Source organism: Bombus affinis, chromosome 12, assembly GCF_024516045.1.
Source record: "Bombus affinis isolate iyBomAffi1 chromosome 12, iyBomAffi1.2, whole genome shotgun sequence".
NCBI lineage: Eukaryota > Metazoa > Arthropoda > Insecta > Hymenoptera > Apidae > Bombus > Bombus affinis.
The window spans coordinates 6,109,839-6,134,161 of NC_066355.1; the positions used below are offsets into that span (position 1 = coordinate 6,109,839).

At 42.6% G+C, this 24,323-nt stretch overlaps 1 protein-coding gene across 20 annotated transcripts in view; it reads left to right on the forward strand.

Moving 5' to 3' along the window:
* The window catches only part of LOC126922525 (forkhead box protein P1-like), a 216,907-nt gene that overhangs the window by 160,727 nt on the left and 31,857 nt on the right, over positions 1–24,323 (forward strand). Inside the window, exon 1 of one of the 20 annotated variants that reach the window (XM_050735185.1) lies at positions 3,117–3,143. The exons of 18 other annotated variants lie outside the window; for them this stretch is intronic. In XM_050735185.1, coding sequence (XP_050591142.1) covers positions 3,132–3,143 — 12 coding nt within the window. In that variant the 5' untranslated portion in view covers positions 3,117–3,131. Of the gene's footprint in view, positions 1–3,116; positions 3,144–7,146; positions 7,171–24,323 lie in introns of those variants that run through there. One more of the 20 variants, XM_050735186.1, reaches the window with a different exon arrangement.

Sequence of the window (24,323 nt, forward strand, 5' to 3'; positions counted from 1 at the left end):
ATTTTACGAGACATTTTCGTGTCAAAAACTTCGATCTCCCTTGCCTGCTTAACGTATGGCCTTCGACGGAACCTCCGCGCCGCTATTAATTAAGGCAACTGTCAAGACACGGGATATCCGTCCCTTCGACTCGACGAATCGGGGGATCAGTCTACGATCAACGTATATGTCGATATCATTCGATTATTTATTTAAACGAATGTTAACCTCTTGAACTTCTGACCCGTGCCACTCTACGATTAGAATACGTCTTTTTCTTAGAAGAAAACCTTAACAAATTTGAACATCAAAGTACGAATACCTGATATATTTTATTTAAAGTATACAAACGTCTGGAAAATATAATAAGGAAAGTCCATTGATTAATATCTGATAGTATTATTTACGTAGTAACGATTGATTATTATTTATACATGCAATAAAAGAGAAAGTAATTTGAGATAGAGTCTGAGAAACCGGAACCAACATCGTTTCCTTGAATGGCTACGTGAAACGATCCGGTAAGACACAGGAGATGCGGTCGGTAGGCAGTCAGACGACAGAGTGCAGCGCGTGCACGTTGGTTTGTTCCTCTCCTTTCCGAAGCCCGCTCGCCCACCTGCATCGTTCGGAGAATGCGTCTAGAGCTGGTGCTACCCCAGCCTCTGCTGCCCCACGTATTCGCTTGAAAAGAGGCGTGCGCCGCCTCCGGCTCTCCCACCACCTCGCACCCGCCCCTGTATCCTCCACACGGATATATATACACACGTATACGCGTACATACTGTCGTATACACACGTATACACATCACATATCCCTCTCGATCTTGCTCTTCCATTCGTGCCGATCCCGACGTCCTTTCTCTGTCCGTTCGATGCACGCACTCTCTGTGTTACCGGCGGCGTCACATAAAAGCAGCGGCGCGGGTGCAGGGCGAGGATTCCCCCTAAAAGCTTGCAGCACGCCGAAGAAAGAGACGCTCGCGGGGGAAAAAGCAACCCGTGGGAAGAGGAAAAAAGGCAAACGAGCGAGACAGGCGGATAGATCGGGGGAGAAAAAAATCGAGAGGGATGGATTCGGAGAAGGGCGGAGGAGAGAAAAGCGCGAGGCAGAAGCAAGGCAACTAACGGGGCGCGCGAGAAGCAGCAGAGAACGTGTGCAACAGAGAACACGACAGAGAAAGAGAGTGAGACATGTTCGCGGAGGTCGGCATTTTGCAGGGGAGAGGGGAAATGAAAGCCCACATCCGCTCTCCCTACGTTCACCCCTACCTTCCTTATCTCCCTACCGCCGATGCCTTCTCGCCCCGATACCGCCACTGCCATCGTGCCACAGCTCTCCCCTCTCTGTCTCTCGATTTCTCTCTCTCTCTCTCTCTCTCCCTCTCCCTCTCTTTCTCTTCGTGTGTATGGTTAAATATTGCATTATTGTTTTAACGGCAGGGAGGAAAACAGCGTAGCCGAGCGTGCCCGCCCGCAGAGTTGCGCGCATCCGCGCCGCGTGTACACTCGCGCCGCGTCCTCCGCGCTCGTATATTGCCCGAGCTACTATCGTGTCTCGTATCGTATATCGTCTGATCGCGTTCGTATCTCGACGCGACCTCGCTATACCTACTATCTCTATCGTCATCGATCGTCATCACGTTTCTCGAGCCTAGCATCGATACGCCGTCAAGGTATCGTATCCTCCTGTAACACCCTATTGCACATCGTCGTCCGAAAGAGAATTCTTTCACCCGTCTTAACCCTCGGCGCAACACGCGCCATCCCCTCCGTTCACGCATCTTTTCCCCCTTTCTTTCCCTTCCCACTTGCAATTCCGCTAGCCGACAAACGAAACTGCGACCCAGTTGTGTTTTGCGTGCGCTGTTTAACGAGACAGCCCTTCGGTGCGGCTTTCGCGGCAATTCGTACAACATCTTGCCAGGGTTCCACCCCTTCCAGCGCAGCTTCCGCGATATACGCTGATCCCGGTAACTCCTCCATCTCCTTTATTCCATCGGTAACCACCGCCTTATCCCGCGCTTTCGTCTCTACCGAGCAACCGCCAGCAACGCCGCTGTAGCTGCTACTGCGCGCAAGGCCATTCGGCTTGGCCACCCCCCGCTCCACGCCGCTTTCCTCCCTCGCTTACACCGCCTACGACTGTTCTCCGGCGTCGTCACCACCCACCCTCGCCCACCCCCACGTACACTCGGCATCTCAACAACAAGTACTCGCTACCGGGTAGCATCCGACACAACACAGCAAGTCGCCCTACTACCACTCCCGCCGCCACTTTCTCCCCCTTTCTCTCTCGCACCTTCGACAATTCTCTTTGTCTTTCTCCCGGTCCTCTGTTGCTGTAACGTGGCCTCCCTAGGAGGCCTGGCTCGCGCACCGAGCCAAACACGATATCGCCTACTAACCGTGCATATCTCGAGACAACCGGTCGAGACCACGCGATCCAAACATCTCTCCGGCGCGGCCATCCGACACTTCGGGTACGTTTCGTTCTCCCTACCCAACCTGTCTCTTCATATCCAGTCATTCACTCTCTGTTTCATTCTCGTCCGCTCTCCTCAGAATCTACGTACATAGTACATAGCCACGTATATAGGAACATACATATGTACGAACCCACTCCTTCTCTTATAGCCTCTCTCTCCTTTACTCATACACTCACCTTTCATCTCTCTTCAACTGATAGACTCATACCAACGTTCACTGACCTCTCCCTTCCTCTGTGAAACCTCGCTCGTTTTGAAGCTTGTCGATCGTCCCTTTGGAATTGTTTGCTTTTTTTTCTCTCTCTGTTTGAATCGATTTTCGAAATCTTTCTCTTTCGATCAGTGTAGGCAGTGCGTGAATAAGCGTGCATGATCTTACCACGTGCCTCGAGCAGCAAGAAGACAGTGACTTGAAGTGAATGATACGATGGATCGAAGGTTCCGCGTGGCTTTTGTGCCCCGGCAGTGATGTGCACGCCCGCGGTGGCGACTCGATGAAAGGTTTCCACGAACGCTCGTGAACGTGACAGTGGACGTAACAGTGACGATATGTGGAGACGAATATAGTGGTATACGAGTAATGGAACACAATTGCACGCAGCGGAAACCGATCGTGACAGAAGTGAGTCAGAGTCTCGTGTCCAGTGCGTAGAATTGGTCGACGATGCAAGAAATCGTGTAAGTAAATGGAACGTTTACGATTCGATTCACAAATAGACGTGTTTGTGATCAATTCAAATATACAGTGTTTGCTTTTTAACCGAACTTTGAGCAAAATGTCAACCGAATTGCGTAATGTTCGCGGCCAACCTTTGAACAACGCAACGTGACTTGAGACGTAACATTTATTAATCGCGCTTACTTTTCGTGACGTCTTACGCCAGTGTATCGTAAACGTTTATCGTGTAAATAGCATGTAACACGACAGATGTTGACGTTTGATCGGGTTCCTACTTGTTTCGTTATATTCGTCGAATTAACGAGCACGTCTAGCATACGTGACGTCCGATCATTGATCGACCGTATCTACTTCCGTTTAGATATCGAATTTTATCTGCGTTCGAACATATCAATTTTATTCGATGTCTCCACTGCATAAAGAGACATTTTTACATCTTTAAAGTAGAGACAAGTTCAAGAGAGGGATTAAAATCTTCTATCTTGATTTATCCAAAACTCGCGAGTCTACTCGGTGATTCTTTGCGACGTAAACGTTTATGCCGCTAGAAGCTCGCTGAACTCTATTGGTCAAATGTAAGAAGGGATATAAAAAGTGGACGTCGGGAAACGATTTCATAAGCTTCGAGTCAGTCGTCTTGCGCCTCGATAGCAAGTTTTACGGTGACACAAAGTCGCAGCCTGGCTAGATGCATTTGCAAGCAATGGCCTGCAAGATGACCTGATAACAATCGCGATCGATAAGGAAAACAGCTTGCCGGACGATAAAGCGTAAACACTGCGTTCCCTTGACAGCATCGTACGGTCTGCCTGCTATAAAACGAGATAATACCGACAATACTTTGTCGATGAAACGATCGCACTTAGAGGAAATTAATTTCTTTTTTTTCTCCACGAGATAATAACGTTCCATTGCAATAGGAAAATTGTCGTACATTGCGCATTACCTACTTTTTTTATTCGCGCGATACAATTGCCAACGTATTGTGAATCACTGGAAGTTGACGATAAAACGTTAATGAAACGCGTGTCGTACTCGTATTACGTATAATTGCCACTTTTTCTCGGTGATTGCATAATTCACGGGATCAGAGGAACGATACACGGGTGGCGGTGTACACGCGGCATGTTTTCATGTAACTTCTTGCAAATTTACCGACTCCGATAATGGCGGGGTTATGAATATAGAATGGGAACGACATGGTTGAGAACTCGATGTTCTTTTGACGCCCCGTGCGCCAGCTATGTTCCTCCACGCGGCATCAATTTTCATATCGTGCATCGCGGGGAATTCTACCTTCCCTCTTGTCGCTAGTTCATCATGCGCAAAACGATTTTCGTAACTGGCCGTTTCTCTTTTTCCTCGTACTTTAACCCGAGCGACTAAATTAGTCGCCTAAACGAAAAAGTAGCTTGAAGTAGAGTAGTCTAAAAATGGACTATTTACTTATTTATCCTTAAACTTGATCGCTGTTATATTTAATTCAATCTACGATTAAATTTGAAACTGGAATCACTGTTCAATAGAATAGAGTGTATTACGTCGTTTTAACATTTCCTTCGTTACTTTTAAAACTTGACGTTGCTGTTAATAGACTTATCAATATCATATTATATCAGATTTATCGACTAAGAAATTTCAGAAGATTTTGATCAGAAACTTTGCTATGTTTCATAACGGTAGAGTTGGGAAATTGCATGAGGTTGTTGGATGCGGAGTGAGAATGGTGCGTGCTGTCATGTCGGACGCGTGGCACGCACTGAGATCGGTGAACTCATCGTTGTGTCGGGTGTGTAGTGTATCGTCGGGCGCCGACGCTTGTCCCCTTCCCTTCAGGTCGCCCTTTCCTCTACCGGCCTCGTCCTATCCCCGCCGAAACCGCGAAACCTCGAAGCTCCATGCTCGAAAAGCTGAAAGCTCCTACCTGCTCGACAGTCGCGTGGCTACTGCGCCACCGTTCGCACGAAACCGCTGCGAAATATTGCCCATCGTTTTACGATATCGATACAATGTCCTATAATTCTAGAGGGGAGTCGATCAAACTTAGAAGTTGGTTTCGCCAGCGATGATTAACCCTTAGAATCCAATAATTTCAGTTTCTGTGGAATTCCTTCGTTACATACTTTTCAATCATATAGCTTTTATAGTATATCGAGGTCCTATAATTGATCATGAATGAAAAACCTATTTGAGGCGTGTGACAATGACGAGGAGATGAAGATCTGATAGCTTCAGAATCTGACAGGATGCGTGTAGCATAGCTATGGTTTATACCGTTAAAATTCTTCCTCATGTCGCTTTCTTTATAACTGGAACTGCATTTTTATTGTTAGAATCTTTCCCTAACGTAGGATTGCTTATCTTACCTGGAATTCCATCTTCAGAATTTCTGCGTTACTTCTTTTACTGTTGGAATCCTGCTATTAATGTCTTTGCACGACTTTATGACTGGAATTTCTTTCTTTTCGTATATTTATGCTATTTATGCTATTCATTTTGTTGCTAGAATTTCTTTATTAGGTGTTCCTGCAGATTTCCTCTACCGCTAAAATCCTTTCTTTAGTGCCTTTGCGTTGCTCTTTTTTAATGCTGGAATTTCTATGTGATGTTCTTGCTGCTTTCTTTTTATCGCTGGAATTCCTTCTACGATGTTTCTGCATTACTTTGTTTATCGTCAACAATTTTATTTGCGTGGTATTCTTTGCACAGTTCTTTTTATTGCTGAAATTCTTTTCCTAGTGTTGCTGCTTTTATTACTGGAATTCCTTATTTGGTATTCTTACGCTAAATTTTCATTTCATATCGTAAAATCTACTACAAAGAGATATGAATACGCTTCCAATTTTTAATGCATATTCTACTAACATTAGAATTAGAGAAATACGACTACTACTGTCAGAAATAAATATTCACTTGAAAACAGTTCTATCTCGAATTCATCCTATTATAGTCATCCTACATCTCCCTTAGAATATTTTGAAAGATTGACAGTAGTTGAATTTTATTTATAACGACGTCTCTTAGTACCTTAGTTTTAATTTACGTCATTAACTGCTGCGCCGTGACAACGAACACGTTGGAATGAAAAACTTTGATACATGATATTTTTAGACAAGTTTATAATCGTACTTCGAGCTAGAAGGAGACGGAGTTAATCGACAGGGAAAGAATTCAGCATTTACAAATCCCAATGATCTCGAGGAAAATGTAATTTGACACGATCTATATTTAATAGGTATATAAAAATACTCGTACACACACAGGCGACAGATTACATCGAACGCTAATAGGTGTAGTTAATGTAAAATTCACCGGCCGACCAACGACTTGTACGCTAAATGCAGATGGGATGATGGTGTTCGGATTGATTTTTTAATTCGTTCTGACAATGCATATTATTACCCCCGCTGTGGTGGTTTGATCGATAAGGAAACCGCGGTTTTTGAATAATGTATCGGCCCATTAAAATGTAATCGGTCCGCGGCTGCTATTGCGAACACCGTTTCGCCTCGTGGTATATATATCATCGTTGGATTCGAGATGCATCACGATCCTGCACGTCACACCTCCGTATTTTGCAATTAGACGTCGTACACATGTGTGAAATGAGTTCGATCCAGCGATCAAATATAACGCCACCGTACACGGGAATAGTAGCCGTGCAGTGGGAATTAAAACGTTCGTTACATCGTACGAAGGCTGTCTCTATTATGAACCTCATGAAATTGTAATTCCGTGCAGGACGTTTATGTTGCAACGAACATCGAATCACGATCGAGTTTCAACGTAGCTGCGGGATATCGCCAAGGAAAAAGCCATTCTTTGATCCAGCAAAGTCGATTAATTACCATCCGAAGAATCCGACCTAACTATAAGATAAATTCCAGGCAAAAGTGTTATCATCGGTAAGCCAGGCTCTGAAGAACGACCGGGTGTACTCGCTGGCGAAATATCGCGGCTAACTTGGGAACGAGAGGCGTGTAGAATTTACACAAGCAAATTACACTTCGCCTATATGAAAGCGGTAATTATAAATCGGCCAGTTGGAAACGGCGAATTTATGGGAAGGGTTGCCAGGGATGGCTAGGGGGGCCGAAGAAACGGCCGAATAGTAAAACGCTGTACGATAGAGACACTCGGCGGACGTGGAAAATTAGCTGGTACTCTAACGTCGCGTTAAAACATAGAATAGGAAACTTCCTAATTAAACCATCGATCGGTAACGAACCAACCATAACACTAAATATCTCCTCTTTCGATAACATTTATGTATCAAATTCGCTATCCCATCGAGACGATGTTTTTGATAGCCAGAAGAAAACACTCGGCTCCAAAGATTCCTATATCTCGAGTAAGTTTCGAAGACAAAAAGGAGAGGTGGTAAAACGGCAAGTAATTCGTAGGATCGTCGAAACGAGACTAACGAAGAACACGTGGGAGCAACGATTGGGGGTTGGGTGATAGCAGCGGGTCAGGAATAATCCGCTCTCAGGACGGAGGGGGTGAAAAGTTCGTAGAGGATGCGAGAGAAAGAGAAAGAACACAGAAGGGGAGCAAGTTGTGCTAGATGATATCCAGAGGATTATTCTCTCCCAGTCGCATCACAAACTGCCGTGACAAATCGCCCTATACTTTATGAGACAAGTCTTTCTTCTGCACAGCCACTCACTCCTGCGAGGCATATATCACCCGGTCGTCGATATATTATCGCCGCGACGCCTACCGTCGCACAGTGTCAATACACGATGCGACGAAACAAATAGGCGGACCTGGTTTTCTCTCTCTTTCGTAGGATTCCTGGGGAATCACGAGAGCACCAGCCGCGTCAGACAAAATCCTTCGTGGATTTAGATCCGGAAGGATATATAGGTGGCTCTTGGAGAAGGATCGATGCATCCGAGTGCGTGAAAAAAAATTCGACCCCTACACGTAGTCGTTCGAAACGTTTTTGCTTAGTCGATTTCAGGATTTACAGCACGGACTATACGAGTTCCCTTTCTTAATAAAGAACCTCCCTTCTCAATACGACAGCGAAATAATTGTACAGTAGAATAGGCTTGTCTGACTAGCGGACCGCGATATAAGGAAATCTACTGATGATTTTTCAGTGTGAATATTTATATAGGTTTATTTCAAAGACTCGATAGAAAAGTAGATTGGATATATTTTTTCCATAAATGAAGAAACAATATCCGCAATGATCCAAAGTATTGTATTTAAATTTCCCAGCTTTTGTGGAAGTTACAAAATGTTATCCTCGCTACTTCTGCTCTAAGCTTCTAATTTATTATTTCATTATTGAATCCGAAAGATCATTAAAATATTAGCTTGATAGCAAAGTAATATCAGTTTGGTTGATATAAAAATGAATCGATTCATATACTGCCATATATTGTTTTATTTAATCAATTACATAATATTCGTAATTTTTACATGAAATCTCAGCTTCCGATTACATCTAATTCGATAACAATTAATTTCTCACAAGAGAAAGATCTATCCTGTGGAAGAATGACTCTTCGCGGTACAGCCACGCGGATTTCTTTGAAAAGTCTTGGCGAATGACGTTGCAGCCGGCCATCACAATCGCGGTAGACATTCGACGTGGACCGACGTCTGCCCGGAACGTCTAGAGCGGTTAGAAAGGTTTCGAACGCGCGAAAAGAGCCAGAGAAACGGTCTCTCCCACTTCTTACTTTCTCCCTTCCTCGAACTTGTAAACTCCCTGTGGTACGCACGGCCAACTGTTCTCTGGGACTTGGTAGGGATGACGGCTGGAGGTTAGAGTCCCGGACAGCGGGAAAAGTCTTTAAAAGGGCTGTAGCAGCGTAGGTAGAACTGACTGAGAGATAGGTGAATGAGTACGTGAGTACATATTTGTTTAGCTAGAAGCACTCGCTCGTTTTATCTTCATCCCTCCTCCACGCCCTCTGTTTCATCCTGTCCTTCTTCTATCTTGCCACGGTCCTCTGCGTGCACGTTTCTCTTTGATTTCGTGTGTTTTCTGGACACGCGGTCCGTTTTCCGTACCAGTTCGCGAATCCAATGAATGGATAAACCGGACGGACGAATCGTACCAAGGCGAAACTGCTTCCCTTGTGATCCTCCTACACCCTCGAGGTAGATAAGGGGTTCTTTTTGGCCGCGGCGACAACCAGAATCCAGTTAATTCTCCACACTAATGCATTGAATGCGGCCAACTCGTAACGGCGTAACTACGTTCGTTTGTATCGTCGACCTGATTGATTGGGCCTTGAAAATATGGTGGACGGTTGACCCACTAACTCTGTAGGCGAAATAAAATGACGCGATTCGTTGGTGGGAAGCCAGAGAAATTAATGGAAAGTATAAAATGAGAAAATTTTACGACCTTCTGTCTTCCGAGCGATTTAGCATCGAACGTGGTTTCTTGGAATTCAACTCCTTATCTGATGATATCGAAAATTTATAGCCGTATTTATATCGCTGTCCTGTATATCTTGTTACAATATCGGTTTATGGCTTTGATTTTATAAAGATACGATGTATTTGTTACAAAGATCAGTTTCGGCCTTATTATTAGGTGCAATTCGTCGTAGAGGATCGTTAACACCTCGTTATTGATCATTGTCAGATAAGAGCTCTACACGTAGCCAGACTGCAGGGTAGTAATTTCCATGATTAATAAGGGAACAATCAATTCTTCGTCTCTTACTGCCAGTAATCGAAACGATATCTGAAATGTCTCTGAAACCAGACTCTGAATCAATTTTAAATTGATCAATCAAAAAACGATTTAGATAAGTGATTCATATTACTCCACATAAATAATACATACGAGATACGAAGCCTAGTATCAAGAAATTAGATACAAATGACGTGTAGCATATCGATATGGTGTACAACGAACAACTAACTGGATTAGTAAGTTACTAGAAATATCGTAGGGCAAGGGGTGAATGAAAGAAACCCACTTTAGTAGCCTCGAGTTCAGTCAAATCTCAAGGGTGGAATCTGAATCAACCCCGATGACGATAAAAGCCTACGTTCGCGTGATTTTACGCACGTGCACGCGACTGAACGCGGAGAAACGAACAGCCAGAGGAAAGAGAAAGGGAGGGAGAAGTGCCTTGCGATATTTTGTGGATACCTGATGGATTCGAGTGACCGGTGAATTTTCACAGGGCGAGAACGTCCAGTCGACGTTCGGCCGTGTGCACAGGCTGAAAAGGAAGGTGTGAGGCGTGGGCGCGGGGCTGGTGCGCCAGTATAAACGACAAACGGACCGTGGAATCGTGGTCCTTTGTGTGCGCGCGTGTGTGCCTTTGCTCGTAGCAAAAGGGGGATCAGGAGACCGGGAGAGATGGAGGAGGGTGCGTCGTATATCGATACTCGCACGGTCGAGTGTTTGCAGCGATATTTGGTCCATTTCCATTTGCCGCACGTGGCGCGTTTACGGTTCACACCTCTTACCCGATCCCCCACCCCTTGGTCCACTTGCTCGTCACCCCGGCATTCGGTCGTTGCCACCCCCGCGTAATGGACACGCAAGGTGTCGGCGAGTATGCAAACGAAGCCGCTCGACCTTTCTGGAGAATTGCGAATAGGTGGACCGAAGGGTAGCCATGCTTGTTTGTCGATTTTTATACAAGCCGATAACCCTTTAAAATTCGAGTTATTTACTCTGTCCCGCATTTTCCTTTATAATCGAGGTGAGCTTCCATTAAAAGATGGGGGTAAATTAATAGAAAAAAAGAACGGGGAATTTTCAAGGCAGAATTGTTCGAGTTACTTGAGTTGAAAGTGACGAGGCGAAAGAGCAACGATTCAAAAAGATTCAAGAATACGAGAGATTGTTTCAAGATGATATTGGATGAGTAAGATTCGGAGGAATTGCCTAGCATGTTAGAAGAATCGAATTCTCCTGTGGTGGACAGATCGTATATCGATTCCGCTTGGACATAAACGCGCTTGGTCCCGACTAGATGTTCGAGCGGGAAAAAAATTTAATATATCCAAATATATCACAGCACACACAGCAGCAGCAGCAGCAGGCGACGATCGGCCATTCAGGACTCCATAATTTGATATGCAGCGAAATCGAGCGAGAAAGCAGCGATGGGGTGGAAATGGTTTTTAGGGTGTGGAGCAAGGTGAAGCAAAAGGATGTCGCGGGGCCGAGAGGGTAGCAGTTACTGATGGGACGTCCCGAACAGATGTGGACATTATTCATTACAACTGACCAGCAGACTTTCTGAATACTATCGTCTTTGAGCGAAAGAAGACGTCCACTTCTTTCCTTGATCCCCGCCACTGACTTTCTCCGAAGACTCGATATATTCTTTTGCGTGTTTTTCATCCCATTTTTCTCGCACGCTTTCTTGAAATACGTGAAATTGAATCCGGATGCGCTCTATCCATCGCATAGTAATTTCAGCAATCCCAGTATTCAATATTTTCATTGTAAGCGATCAAATTCACGGTGAATTTAGATAAAAATACAGAACTTGACGCTAGTCGTTCCTTAATGGAAGTTAATTATTCCTGAGAAGATAGCATTTTTCCAATACGTGAGTTATGATACTTTCTAACTATTGTATAGTAATTTCAACAAATTGTAGTATTCGATATTCTCAAGTTCACGGTAGATTTAGATACTTGCAGGAAAAAGAAAGATTATCGCCACCCCATTGTGGAAACTAATTTCTCTAGAAAAAAGTAGTGTCTTGAGAGAGAACGACCTGATCCCTGTATCCCAGACTTCTACGAGGCTTTCCTTTCGTAAAAGACCGATATACATCACGCCCCTTCGCTTTCCACTCGCCCTTCTTGCTCTTTATCTCGCAATTTCTTCCACTGACCGCCAACTTTCACCTCTACGCAGAGACACGCGTGAAAATGGCCACGCGTTCGCTACATCAGCGTGAATTATGTCTCGTTTCGTTCACTTCCATCCCCACCCTCTTGTCCTGTGTGTTCTCCATTTCTCTATCGCGTCCGTTGAAGGGTGACCAGCCCCGTAAACCGATTCTACTCCGCCATGTCGCTACCTGGCTTTATGGCTTAAACAAAACTTTCCTATATTACAAGTCCGTGAAATATGAATACGCTGGCAAAAGGGAAATCTAGACGGGTGGCGGAAAAGGGTGAGTGGGCGTCGGAGGGTTACCGGACGGCCGTGAACAGGGGGTGTTAACGGGGGTGGATCCGGTCACTTGCCTGCCATTACGGGTCCCGCGCACTGCCGCTGGCAAACCCAATTTGTTATCGACTTATTGGCCAAATTACTTACTATTACCGCAGATTTATTTCGCATATTAGTCCACGGCTACGCCCACTCGTTACGTCTCCATTAATTACCGGACGTGAACGCGTCCTTACACCGCTTTAGGTGCGTCTACGCTGCTCTCCTTTCTTAAAACCTTCTATCATTCATTTAGGATCTAAAGAATATTAAACTTCTATGATTATCTTTGAACCATCTGGTTTTCTAGATTCAATTTATAATATTTGGTTATTGCTTCGTACGAGCTTGTATATTTATTTGAATCGTTTTTATTGGAAGAATGAGGGAAATACATATTTCATATATAACACTGCAGAAGTTTATCGCTACGAATATTAATCGACTATAAATTTGTAACATATTTGAAAAAATTAATCGATTCTAATCGATTTTCAGCTTGTTTTCGTTCGTTTACTCATATTATTGGAGAATAGTGCTGTTTTTTTTTGTTACAGCTGCATTTTTAATTCCTAGAATTGGTATCTCTCTCGATAGCAGACACATAGTGGACCGTTTATTTATTAAAAAAAATATTGTAATCATTAATTGTTGATAGTCAAAGCGCAGCACCGTTGTATTTGAGATTAGTTTGTTCAAACATGTCGATATGAAAGGATTACGGTGTATATGGAGGAATTGTTTCCATAAAATAAAATATTTGTAGTCGATCGCGACGCAGTAGGATAAGGGAACCGATACACGTCGTTTTTATCGAGAGGGTTTGTTTTAAAGAAAGAGTGGGAGGGGTTCGGTCGTGCATTACACAGCTGGTGGAAACATCTTTTAGCCGGGATTATGATTCCCACAGTACGAAAGTGGCTGCGATGGAGTCGATGTAGCATCCTGGAAATTCCAGCGAGGCCGCGGCCTCTCTTTACACATACGAGCACTCTCACGGGCTGAACATACAATCAACACGCGAGTTTACCTTGAGTATTTTTCAAAGAACGATACCGCCGCGCGCTTCGAGTTCTTTCAATATCGACAAACTTCGAATAACTCGGAGGGGAAACCAGCGGTTATACGGTAAACAATACACACAACGACATTAACGGACCTTCAAACAAACATCCTGCTTTGCGTTCTTCTTGTTTGAGCTCTTTCGCCAGCAGACAAACCTTTTCGTCGAATCGTGGTGATCTTCACGTGCGCTGGCTTGCGATAGGAAAAATCGTAGGAAAAACATCGACCCGAGGGAGATTTTTATCTTTGATAATTCCGTTTAAATCGTGGAAAATAGATATTGGAGAAAATGGTTGAATATCAACGATAGTTGGAATACGAAAGATTCAATATAAAAAGAAACTTTGTAATAGGACATATTTTTACATTGAGATACCACATATTGTGTACTTATTTTTGTTAACATACTGGACGACTATAACATGCTCTAATCGTAATTTTATTCGCGTATCAAAGAATGCTTTAAACAACTTCAAATCTGCCACTGAATAACCTTAGTCTGCCGTATCAAAAAATTACTAGGATCGTCTTATACGATACAGCAGAAGTAATATTATTAGTAATATTGTATAAGTTGTAATCTGTGCAAGTTATCAATATTGATAAATATCCTTACATAACAATAATATTTTTGCGAATAAAATAAAAGAACTTGCACAAACTACAAGTTATTTGATCATCTTCTTTAAGAAGGAATTGTGAAATCGCGAAGAAGATGTCTACTTCGTGTAATTTGTCAATTTACTTAATAAATTATTATGTGAAGGGGAAATATAAATAAGAGAGCGGTAAACTCTGACTGTCCCATCGCTTATACAATTTAAAAGGCAGACCGTAGAATTAATAAAGTATTGATCACCTGATGAGTTAGGAAAACAATGGGTTAGGAAGCGTAGATTACGAAAGAAAGTTACTTTGTAGAATTTCTCAGCCACGCGGCGAGGAGGTTGACGAAGGATAGTGGCAACTCGGCCAAAGGACACAGCCAGGTGGAGTGAAAAGACGATAAAATGCGCCACGTGTTACCGGGCACTTGATATTCATGCACGTTCGTCCGTAGCACGTCGAACCTCAACTAACGGGTACCCGGCAATCTAATAAAGATAAAAAATAACGTCGACTTCTACTCTCTTGGACGATTCTCGCGACCCTTACCGGGCCGCGCGAGTTATATTGAAAAATATATATCTCCCCTATGCTGACCCATCCGTAGCCTGCATATAAACTACCCCCTTACGGAATCTGCGAGCAAGCGTCTACGAGGTATTAGAACGCTGGAAATGGTCGCGCCACTCTGTCACGGTCATTCCGTAGATCGTAGACTTTCCCTAACAGTTCGACATTTTCACTTTGGACATTTGCTTTCTTGAATTCGCAACGCTGTTGTTATTGATATGCGATATTAAAAAATTAGAACGAGTAGAATTATAGGCAGGAGTTGCGCGAATAGAAGTTGAAATTTGGCAAGATATTTCCAAGTTCGAAATTCGCAGAAGTGTAGGTAGTTTTCATGCGAATCATTATATGAAAATATTAAAGTACTAAACGAAGAGAAATTTTGTGATCTAGAAGAAAATCTTCTAAAGTTTGTGCAAAATATCGTGTATTTTTGGTCCGAAATATAACGTGACAGGGCATAATAGTAATAGGAAAAAATATTGGAAGTTTCATGTATATATTACGCGTGTTTGTAGAAGAGCAGGCTTTGAAATCGATACTTCGCACTTGGAAATATTTCTTACTTTCGCATCCTCCTCAAAACACTCTCTGATTACAACAAATTATCGTTAACATCTTTACTATCAACATCAACCGTGCACTGTACCAATTTCTTAAATAACTCTTTGATATCTTTGCTATCTTTGCTATCTTCGAAGTCCTTAGCCTCTATTCTCGATCCAGAAATAATTTGTTGTACTTTGTAACATCTCTTATGACGATCAAAAATCGCAAGAAGAAGCGACTCGAACCGTAATGAAGTAGAAGATAGCAGGACACTGAGAAGAAGAGGAAAAAGAAGGAAGAAGCGACGGTCAGGACGAATGTTGACACATCTGTTCTCGACGGGCGGCGCTCTCCTTTCAACTTCATGGACCGCGTACGACTATTATTTATTTAATGCCTCTTATACCGCGTTACACAACTATTTACATAGAGTGGCTTGGTCTTGGAAGGATGGCAACGTCGTTGAACGAACGAGAAAGAAAGAAGGGGATGGCCATATGCGAGTCTTCAACGCCCACGTATCTCGAAGCTCGGCTCGGTTGTGCTTCGCGAGAGCACGCAGATCGACGCGACGGTGTACATAAGTGTGTACAAACGTGGAGAAACGCGGCCGATTTGTACAAACAATTCGACCCACATTGCCGAACTTGTACGCAACGCGGAATTTTCGCTCGATTCTCCGTATTAACAGTTTCTTGCTTGTTTGCTCGCTGCCCTCTTGCTCCTCCGTACCATTGTTCCCGATATCTATTTCGAATACGTACAGCTCTACCTGCCTCTTCGATATCACGTTGCTGCTCTCTTAGATCACGATTTACCAAGGTTTAATTTTATCTGACCAATTGGTGTGTAAGATATAAGTAAAGATTGGTATATTCATCCAATCTAAATATTTTTGTTAAATAGGGAAAGGTTCTTTTAAGAAATTCCTGGAATTCGGTTGCATAAATTATATTTCTTTAGTTAATGTAACATTTAAAAAATGTTAAAAGTGTGGGTGAAAAGTGTTTAGAAGCAGTAGGAAGAAACATTATACTTTTAGGAAACAGAGTTACATCTGGTATAACTACACTATGGACGTTTAAATATTTATACGACATTTGAAAGTGTAAAAAGATACTGAATCCATATAATATGATATTAAAGCATCCAAGATAGAGTTCGTTGTAGTTCATTTTAATATTTATTAGCTGAAATCCCTATTTAGATTTTATACGACTCTATAAATTTCTGTTTGATCTCTACTTCTTTAATTCCATTCATTAAAACGTTATATAAAAATCCGTAGTCTAAGTATAATGTATCACATAAAATAATAGGCGACTGTCATCAATATAGGAAATAATTTCTAGCATAAAAATTATTAATATCCGTGTACTCAACCATCAACTTTACACTTCCTTTTTCGTGTCAGCATAAAAATTAATTATCAGTGTCCTATGGAAAGCCAGTGATTCAACAGAATAGATAGTCCTGTAAATTGAATTTTTCGTGCAAAACAAAAGCGCTGTGAGAATGGATCTGCGCGAAGCGTCTCTAATCGCTTGGAAATATATACGTGGGATCTCGCGTTGTTTATTACTCGCCTTGGAATACTCGAAAATCGTATTCGGGGGAAGGAATCGGACGATTCGTTCGAGTTGGAAAAAGGGGTTGCTACAAGCGGAATAATGTTTATAACGCCCCGGTTCAGTGGAATTCGGAATTTGTTTCTTTATCGGCCATAATTTTCTGGAATCTACACACGAATAGGTCCCGCGCGTTGTACACGTAAGAACAAGGGGGTGAGCCGGTAGTTTCGGATACACAGGCCGTTGTATTGAAAAGCGAAGCGTTTCCCCCGATCGTATCGACAGTTCTCGGCGACTCTAAAATTTTATTTGGCCCTCTTTCGCGGGGAAAAATGCTTCTCGAGGTGCGAGCCTTCTCCTTGCAGAACGGCATAGTAACACCCCTTTCTTATAACTCGTGGACTGCCAGATTTTTACGTCGATAATATTAAATAAATATCTAGGGGAATCTCGTTTTTGGAATATCAATGGTAAATCTTATTAACAGGGAAATAGAATGTTGTAGTTTAAAAATTTCACAATGAAATATCATGGACGATGGAACAGGACAAATTTTGATTCTCGCTCTATCGACACAAAATGTTTCATGAAACATGGACACTTTGTTGACCGATGTTTGATATTAACAACGTGAAACGCGACCAAACACATGTCCCGGTCAGATAGAGGAAAAAAATTGAAGCTTTTTATTCTCCCGGGCGTAACGTTCGAGTGACTCTTATGAAACAAAGTTTAACCGTGTTTACAGGGTGCGGCAGGGAAGCTTTGAACGGCATAAAACGAAATAGCGCTCGAATATATCTAGCATTGTGCGCAGGGGTGTGTTCGTGATAATTTGTTCAGCCAGAGTACATACATAGCTCACGGTGCATGTTCTTTAATTGAGATGTGTTTACACGCGACGGGGAATTTCACTGGACGACTGTGACTTATCGCGCTTGAACGAGCCTCGATAGGAATAAAAATTGAAACTAATCGATTCTATGATATTACTCGTGCGTTTGTTAGCTATTACATAGTACAGTAATGAAGCACGATTATTATAGTTTTATTGGAAACATTTGGAAAAGAATCTGGAAATGTTTATACAATTTATCAGATATTTATCGTAACGACACATTTCGGAGAGATAACCAAGGTATTTGAGCGTCTGTTAGCTATTACATATTACTGTAATGAAGCGCGATTATTATAGTTTTATTGGAAACATTTGGAAAAGAATCTGGAAATGTATATACAATTTATCAGATATTTATCGGAACGACACATTTCGGAGAGATAACCAAGGTATTTGACAATCAATTATTCCATACATCATGAAGTCAAAATATTTATTGTAACAATCATTAATACCAATTCCATATTTCAGACTACTATTCATATGTCCGTAATGAATAATCCATAACTCATACGCATTTTCAGATGGTTGGTCTCAAATTTTATCGATATAATCACGATAGTGGTATCTCATTACAGTTTCATATAACACGCATGACAAATTCATAAGAACTCTACGGTAATCGTACAAATAATTTCATGAGTCGCTGTATCTTTATGTATTTAAGTGTTCCAAACTTCTCTCACCTCCGTTCCATGCAAATGAAGATTGAAACTAATCGATTTCCATATTTTGTCCTCTTCAATACTATGATGTTACTCGCGGGTTTCTTTATGTCATCAAAACCGCGCTTCAAATTCTTCCAAAGAATCTCAGCTTTCATATATCTCGTGTGCTCGCTCCTAAAGACTTCTCACACCCTCGCCAGAGTTCAAGAAACCGCCTCTTTCCAAGTCAGAATCACGGCGTATAAACTTTTCATCGTGGGTGTCCGCGACGCGTGTAACCCCCATAAAAAGCAGCAGCGCGAGCAATGAATGATAAGACGTTAAGACGCCCGGTCCCGGGGCCAGGTTCGATCTCTCGTTTGACTCCGCGACGATCCTTTTCGCGGTGGTTGGTTGCCACGTGAAATAAGAGACATACACGCGGACGCATTATGTGAAAAATATGGTAATAATATTGCCGGGGCCAAGCAAAACAGGCGCCTTGCATATGAAATATGCGAGATCGCGCCTGCAACTCCGACCCCTGTTCAGCTACCCCCTTCTTGTAGTCGCCCGTTCCAACATCTCCGTTGTTCCAAACGAGACACGGACCAACGACGACGATAGCAGCGGCACCTTTTCTCCCGGTTTTTCACCCTCGAGCCCTGCTATTCGCGTTTACTCCTTTTCTCTTTTTAAAGCACCTCATCCGGCGCGATCTTAGAGCGCACCCCGGATTCCGCTGGCTTCGCTGACGGAATACAAATGTGACTTTCGTGTACCGAGACGAGCAAGCCTTCCTCTCGCGACCACGCTTCCTCCTTTCTCGCGCAATTCCCGGCGAATTAGCGAGGAAAAACAGGGGAACCATCCCCTCTGCTGCTTCCTTTCTCCTCGACTTCCCGGCTGAGACGTGATTTACTTAGAAACATCGTCGATGGAAATTCTTTCGATCTAAGGAATTCTTATTTCATTGGCTAGATGCTACGTGTCTTTGAGGTTAGGTGAGGCGATGTAAAATTTGTTGGCCGTGTGAATTGTTTTCTAGAGATTCGTCGGATTCATTGGTAATTTAATAATCGTGCGCGATCGCAAAGAAATTGGAGGAATAAATTAACCGCCGAAGGTGAGAGCATGCGGGTATCTTCGGAGGTCCGAACATTATCACCGGACTAGAGTTAAAACGATTACTGTGTTTAATATTCATTTCGTTCGCCGTCTTGAATATTAATGTCGATATTAAAGAGAGGGAAGAAGAATCGGGCGTTAAGGCGCCGTAAGAGTACGAGAAGGGGTGACAGGATAAATGAATGTAAACTAGCGAAACCTCTACTCTGCTTGAAGAAATCGAGCTTGGTCTCTTTGTGGATGTACAACAGATCGTTTCTAGTCAGAAAATCACGCGGAATTCTTTTCATTTCTGCAGAAATCTCTGCTTTAATTGGCGAGCTTTATTTTCGCGATAAATCAAGCTGGCCTGATCCATCAGTTCACGTCGTGAACTTTCATTAGTAAAACAAGCGACTACCCTTTCGTGGTGTTTAAAAGTCGCCTTATACTTTTCTCGACATTTCCCCGGTCGTCCTCCTAATTCCTGAGCTCCGAACAACCTGGCATTTTTCTCACCCCTTTCCGACCGTCCCCTATCCAGCGACGTACCCTCGCATCCCGCCGCGTGAAAAATATCGGATAATTTTCCAAGTCGGAAAATCTGCTGTTGCCGGACTTAATTGTATCATCAGAGGAACTGCTCCGCTTCTGGAACTTGAGTAATAGCGTACAATTTTTAACCGCGATTTCATCCGATGCCTTAGCCTCCAGCTCGCTTTGGAGAGAGCTCTTAATTCTTGCCACGACAAATTTGATATTCTATCGCGTTAAGAATTCCAAGAATAGCAGAAATGACTATAGGATTCTTTGAGGAATGAATGGAAGTCATTTTGCGAGGTATCAGAAGATGCGAAGTACGAATTTCGTGTAGGAAACTTTATGTTTCGTCGCGAAGAAGCTTGCAGAAAGACTCTTAATTTTCGTCACGATAAATTTGGTATTCTGTCGTGTAAAGAATTTCAAGGACGCTGGAAATTACCACAATTCTGTCTTAAATTATGGGAGATACTTTTGTCAATTATCAAAAGATGTAAAGCACAAGCTCGAAGCAAGGAACTTCATGTTTCTATCTAAAGGAGACACCAGAAAGATTGTGAATTCTTGTCGCGACAAATTTGACAGATACCTCCAAATATCACGATTCTCCACAAAGTGATTGGACATACTTTTGTCAGATGTCAAGAGACAAAATATTTTAGACACGAAACTTAATGTCTGGACGTACAAATATAGGAACAAAGTCCTCGTTGGAAGAGGCGACGGGTGACGAGATTCGAAAAGAAACAAGATATTCCGAGGACGAGGGTGACGATCACCCTTGCGATATCTACTCATGGAGCACCGGAAGTGAGCAGAGAAGCGTAGGAATGCGAAAGCGACGAGAGGCGGTGGAAAAAAAGCAGCGGGACAGACACGGCGGCCGTATGGCACAAGCGGAGAACAGAGGTCCGACGTCGGCCTGACGGACTCTCTCCCGTTTGTGCAAACAAACCAAAATGGACTGCGAATAAATATGCGTCTACGAGCAAAAGCGAACGCCCGTATGCTTGGTCATGATCCGTCCATGTACGAAGAGGGACACCAAGAGGGTGAGAAGAGGGAGAGTCGCGCAACGCGAGGGGGGTGGAGTACGTCGGGGATTTAGGGACTTTAATGGAGCTCGTCTGGCCGCGACTAGCAGAAAAGGAATTCGCTACTTTCCATTATTCACCGCCTTCCTTTCTGTCTCTTCTCCGACTGGTTCTCCTTCTGCTCTCTTTTCCTCTCTCTTTCGAAACGGCAAACTCTGAACTCTGAATTGCTAAAAAAGCATCGATGGTCTCTAAATCGTGCCACGTATTGTTCGTGCGTTTCTGTCTGTACAGTTTCCTGGCCCTTACGGATCTAAATTTCTGATCGCTTGATCCGAATATTATGCATTTATCAATTATCATTAATTTGTCGATTATTAATGAAAGAATAAGAGGTTTCTTATTGATGTACGTATGAAAGTATATCGTATGTAGGTTTACATGTATGTATGTATGATAAAACGTCTAATTGGACGAAGAAGAATGATTATGGAATGCGTCAGTGATTTTTCTTTTGGTCGATCGTTCTCGTCCAAACAGAAGTATAATCGATTAAAACGCAGATAAGTTACAACGAGATCGGATAATCAAGACTCTACCGTGTGCTATGGTCTATTATTTCTTGAAGTATATTTCAGTTTTATAAGATCTTTTTTGTCGATGGATTACTGTTGCGATTAATACAGTTGCGAGTATAAGAAGTTTTGAGATGTGGCGTGACACGGAGTTGCCACCCCCTGTTTTTCGCTGTCTGGCAAAGAAGCAACGAAATCCACAGTGCAGAACGTCGAGGAACGATGAAAGGTTCCTTTATAATTCAACCGGCCACTAATTGATACTGAATTATTAACCGGAACGAAAGTAAAACACGGCGCGCAGGTTATACGGCGATTGCCTAAGGATGCGCGTAGACACCAGTTTCCGGCACAAAGGGGCCTCGAACATTGTTCTAAGAAAACAACCGTCGTTTATCCAGACGTGTCTTCTGCTTGTATAAACCGTGTCGATATTAATTTCCCATCGTTCTCTCTTGGCACGATTCTTCTGAGACGTTTACGCTCTTCAACCCCTATCTAGGAACTAAGAGTTTACACATCAAGAAGAAGAAAGCTGCACTGCGTCTACTATGCGTCTACTATTATATGAAAAAAAAAAAGAAAATAGAAAAAAAGAATAAAAAAAAAAAAAAAATAGAATCGAGTAAAGTTCGATTTAAAGTCAAGATCCTTTGTCCTAAAAACAGCGGCGCTCGTAATTTTTTTCCTTCCCGCGTGAGACGCGCGAGATGATTAATAGCGGGAAGACGAAGAGAAGAAGCGAAAGGCCCGAGGAAAGAATTGCACGATTACCCGAGTACAAACCTTGGCTGGGCCGCTGATGCAGTGGAGGAATGGAAAAGCTGACTAAGGCAAAACCGTTCTCCAAACCCCTCTAACACCCTGCGCGCCCTATCCACTCCTTTCTCCTGTAAAGTCTCAAGGGTGGAAAAGAGTGGGACGCACGGTTACCACCAAGTGGATGTAATTTTTCCGTTGTTTGATTTTCATTAACGACTGGTAGCCCACAGGCTTGCAACGGTGTGCTTGTGGCCTCCGACGATGGAAGAGAAGATGGGGTCAAGAAACAGGGAAATTATGGGCTACGCCAAACAGATACATCCTTTATTTCATTTTCTTCGACGGGCCAAGTCGGAAATTTCGCCCCCGAGAGAAAACCAGAGGGGGGGATCAAGGGGCAGGAGTGGCTAATGGCGAAAGTTAGCAGCGTACGGGGGAAGAAACAAAATATTTCGCGTTTTATCGCTGCTTGTCATCGAGGGGATGAAGGGTAGAAAGAATCTATCGGTAAACGAGGCCAGAGAAAGGATAATGGAATAAAGTTTGCGTCCATTGAGCATGAAATTGAGTAATCACGAAAAACATACTATTTCGTATTGTTGTTCGATAAATCGTGACTATCGGATTTCAGGAGAATTTGGATTTTTATTTAACGTGCTCAAATATTTACACTATTGAATACAGATAAATACAATACGACTTTATTTATTTGAACTTCCTGAGAGACAAACCAATTTACAAAAATATTCGAATATATTATATGTGTTATACGAGACGTCATAATCATAAAAGTATCTAAATAGTCCATTGTCATTGTATTAAGAAACTTCAATATTCTGTGGGACCATTTTTAACACCTGCTATATGATTAAATTACATATGCTATACGCTAATTTTCCATTAAACATATGTTTAGAGTAAATGCCTTGTAACTTCTACATACATTTTTAGATTGGTTTCAAATTTTAATCATATAATAGCTGCAGCCTTCGTCTCATTCTAGTGTTAATGAAATTTCAAAATATTTTATATAACACACACAATACGCGCATGAAGGATTTCTATGTCATCATCGAGTGTATAGGTGTTCAAATACTTTCACAAGTAACATTTCGTTCGTTCGTATCGGAGAGTGAAGAAAGAAGGAAAAATTCTCGAAGGCTAACTGTGTACCGTGGAGAAACAACGGTGCACGTTCACCGGTGCACGCATAACGAAAATCGCTGAACCGGTGGATGTAAGCAAACCCGCAGAATGCCGAAATTACTCTCTTCGATGCACCCTCTGTCCCAGCTTCCTCTGTTATCCGTTCTCGTTCTCACCCTCCGCCGATCTCTCCCCAATTTTCCGACCCCCTTCGCCCCTTTCTCGTGCTCTTTCACCACGCGCTCTCTGCCTCTGGACACCCCCGACCTTCTGTATCTCGCCTACCCAGCTGCGACACTCCCAACCTCTATGCGTTAATTCTTGTACATACAGACAGCGGATACCTACGGGAAAGGGTATACTTCTGGCAACGTTTACCTTGCATAATGCCGCCCCAATCTTTGTTTCCTTCTATCCGGTTCCGTTTTCCCGTGATCATTCTTTCGCTCGTACGATTGTGGTTTCTGCGTTGCTGACTTTATTTTTGTGGTTACGAGAATGTCTATAATTTACTGGAAGAATTTTTATCGTAGTAGATCAGTATGTTTGAAAAGTTTGAAAATTTGACGAGACGATAGGACTAAATTTTGCTGTATCATCGATTTAAAGCATGAGTCTCAGAATCGCTAATAATTTCTATCGATTATAATTATAACAAAGCGTATCAAAGTAAAAGAAATTTGATATAAATCACGTATATTCAAAGTTTGAAATAACGAATAATTAATACGATGAATAATATAACGAATATTCGTACGACTTTCGTGGTATTCGATATTAATAAAATTTAAGGTAATTCTATTAAAAAATTTGAAAATTGCTGCAGTTCTCCTCTGGAAAAGAACACTTCGAACCGAAACTAAAATTTACCAAAGAGAATATCTCAGTTCATGAACGAAAGGCTCACAATTGCGCGATAAAAAATTCACCGATAGTGTCGATCT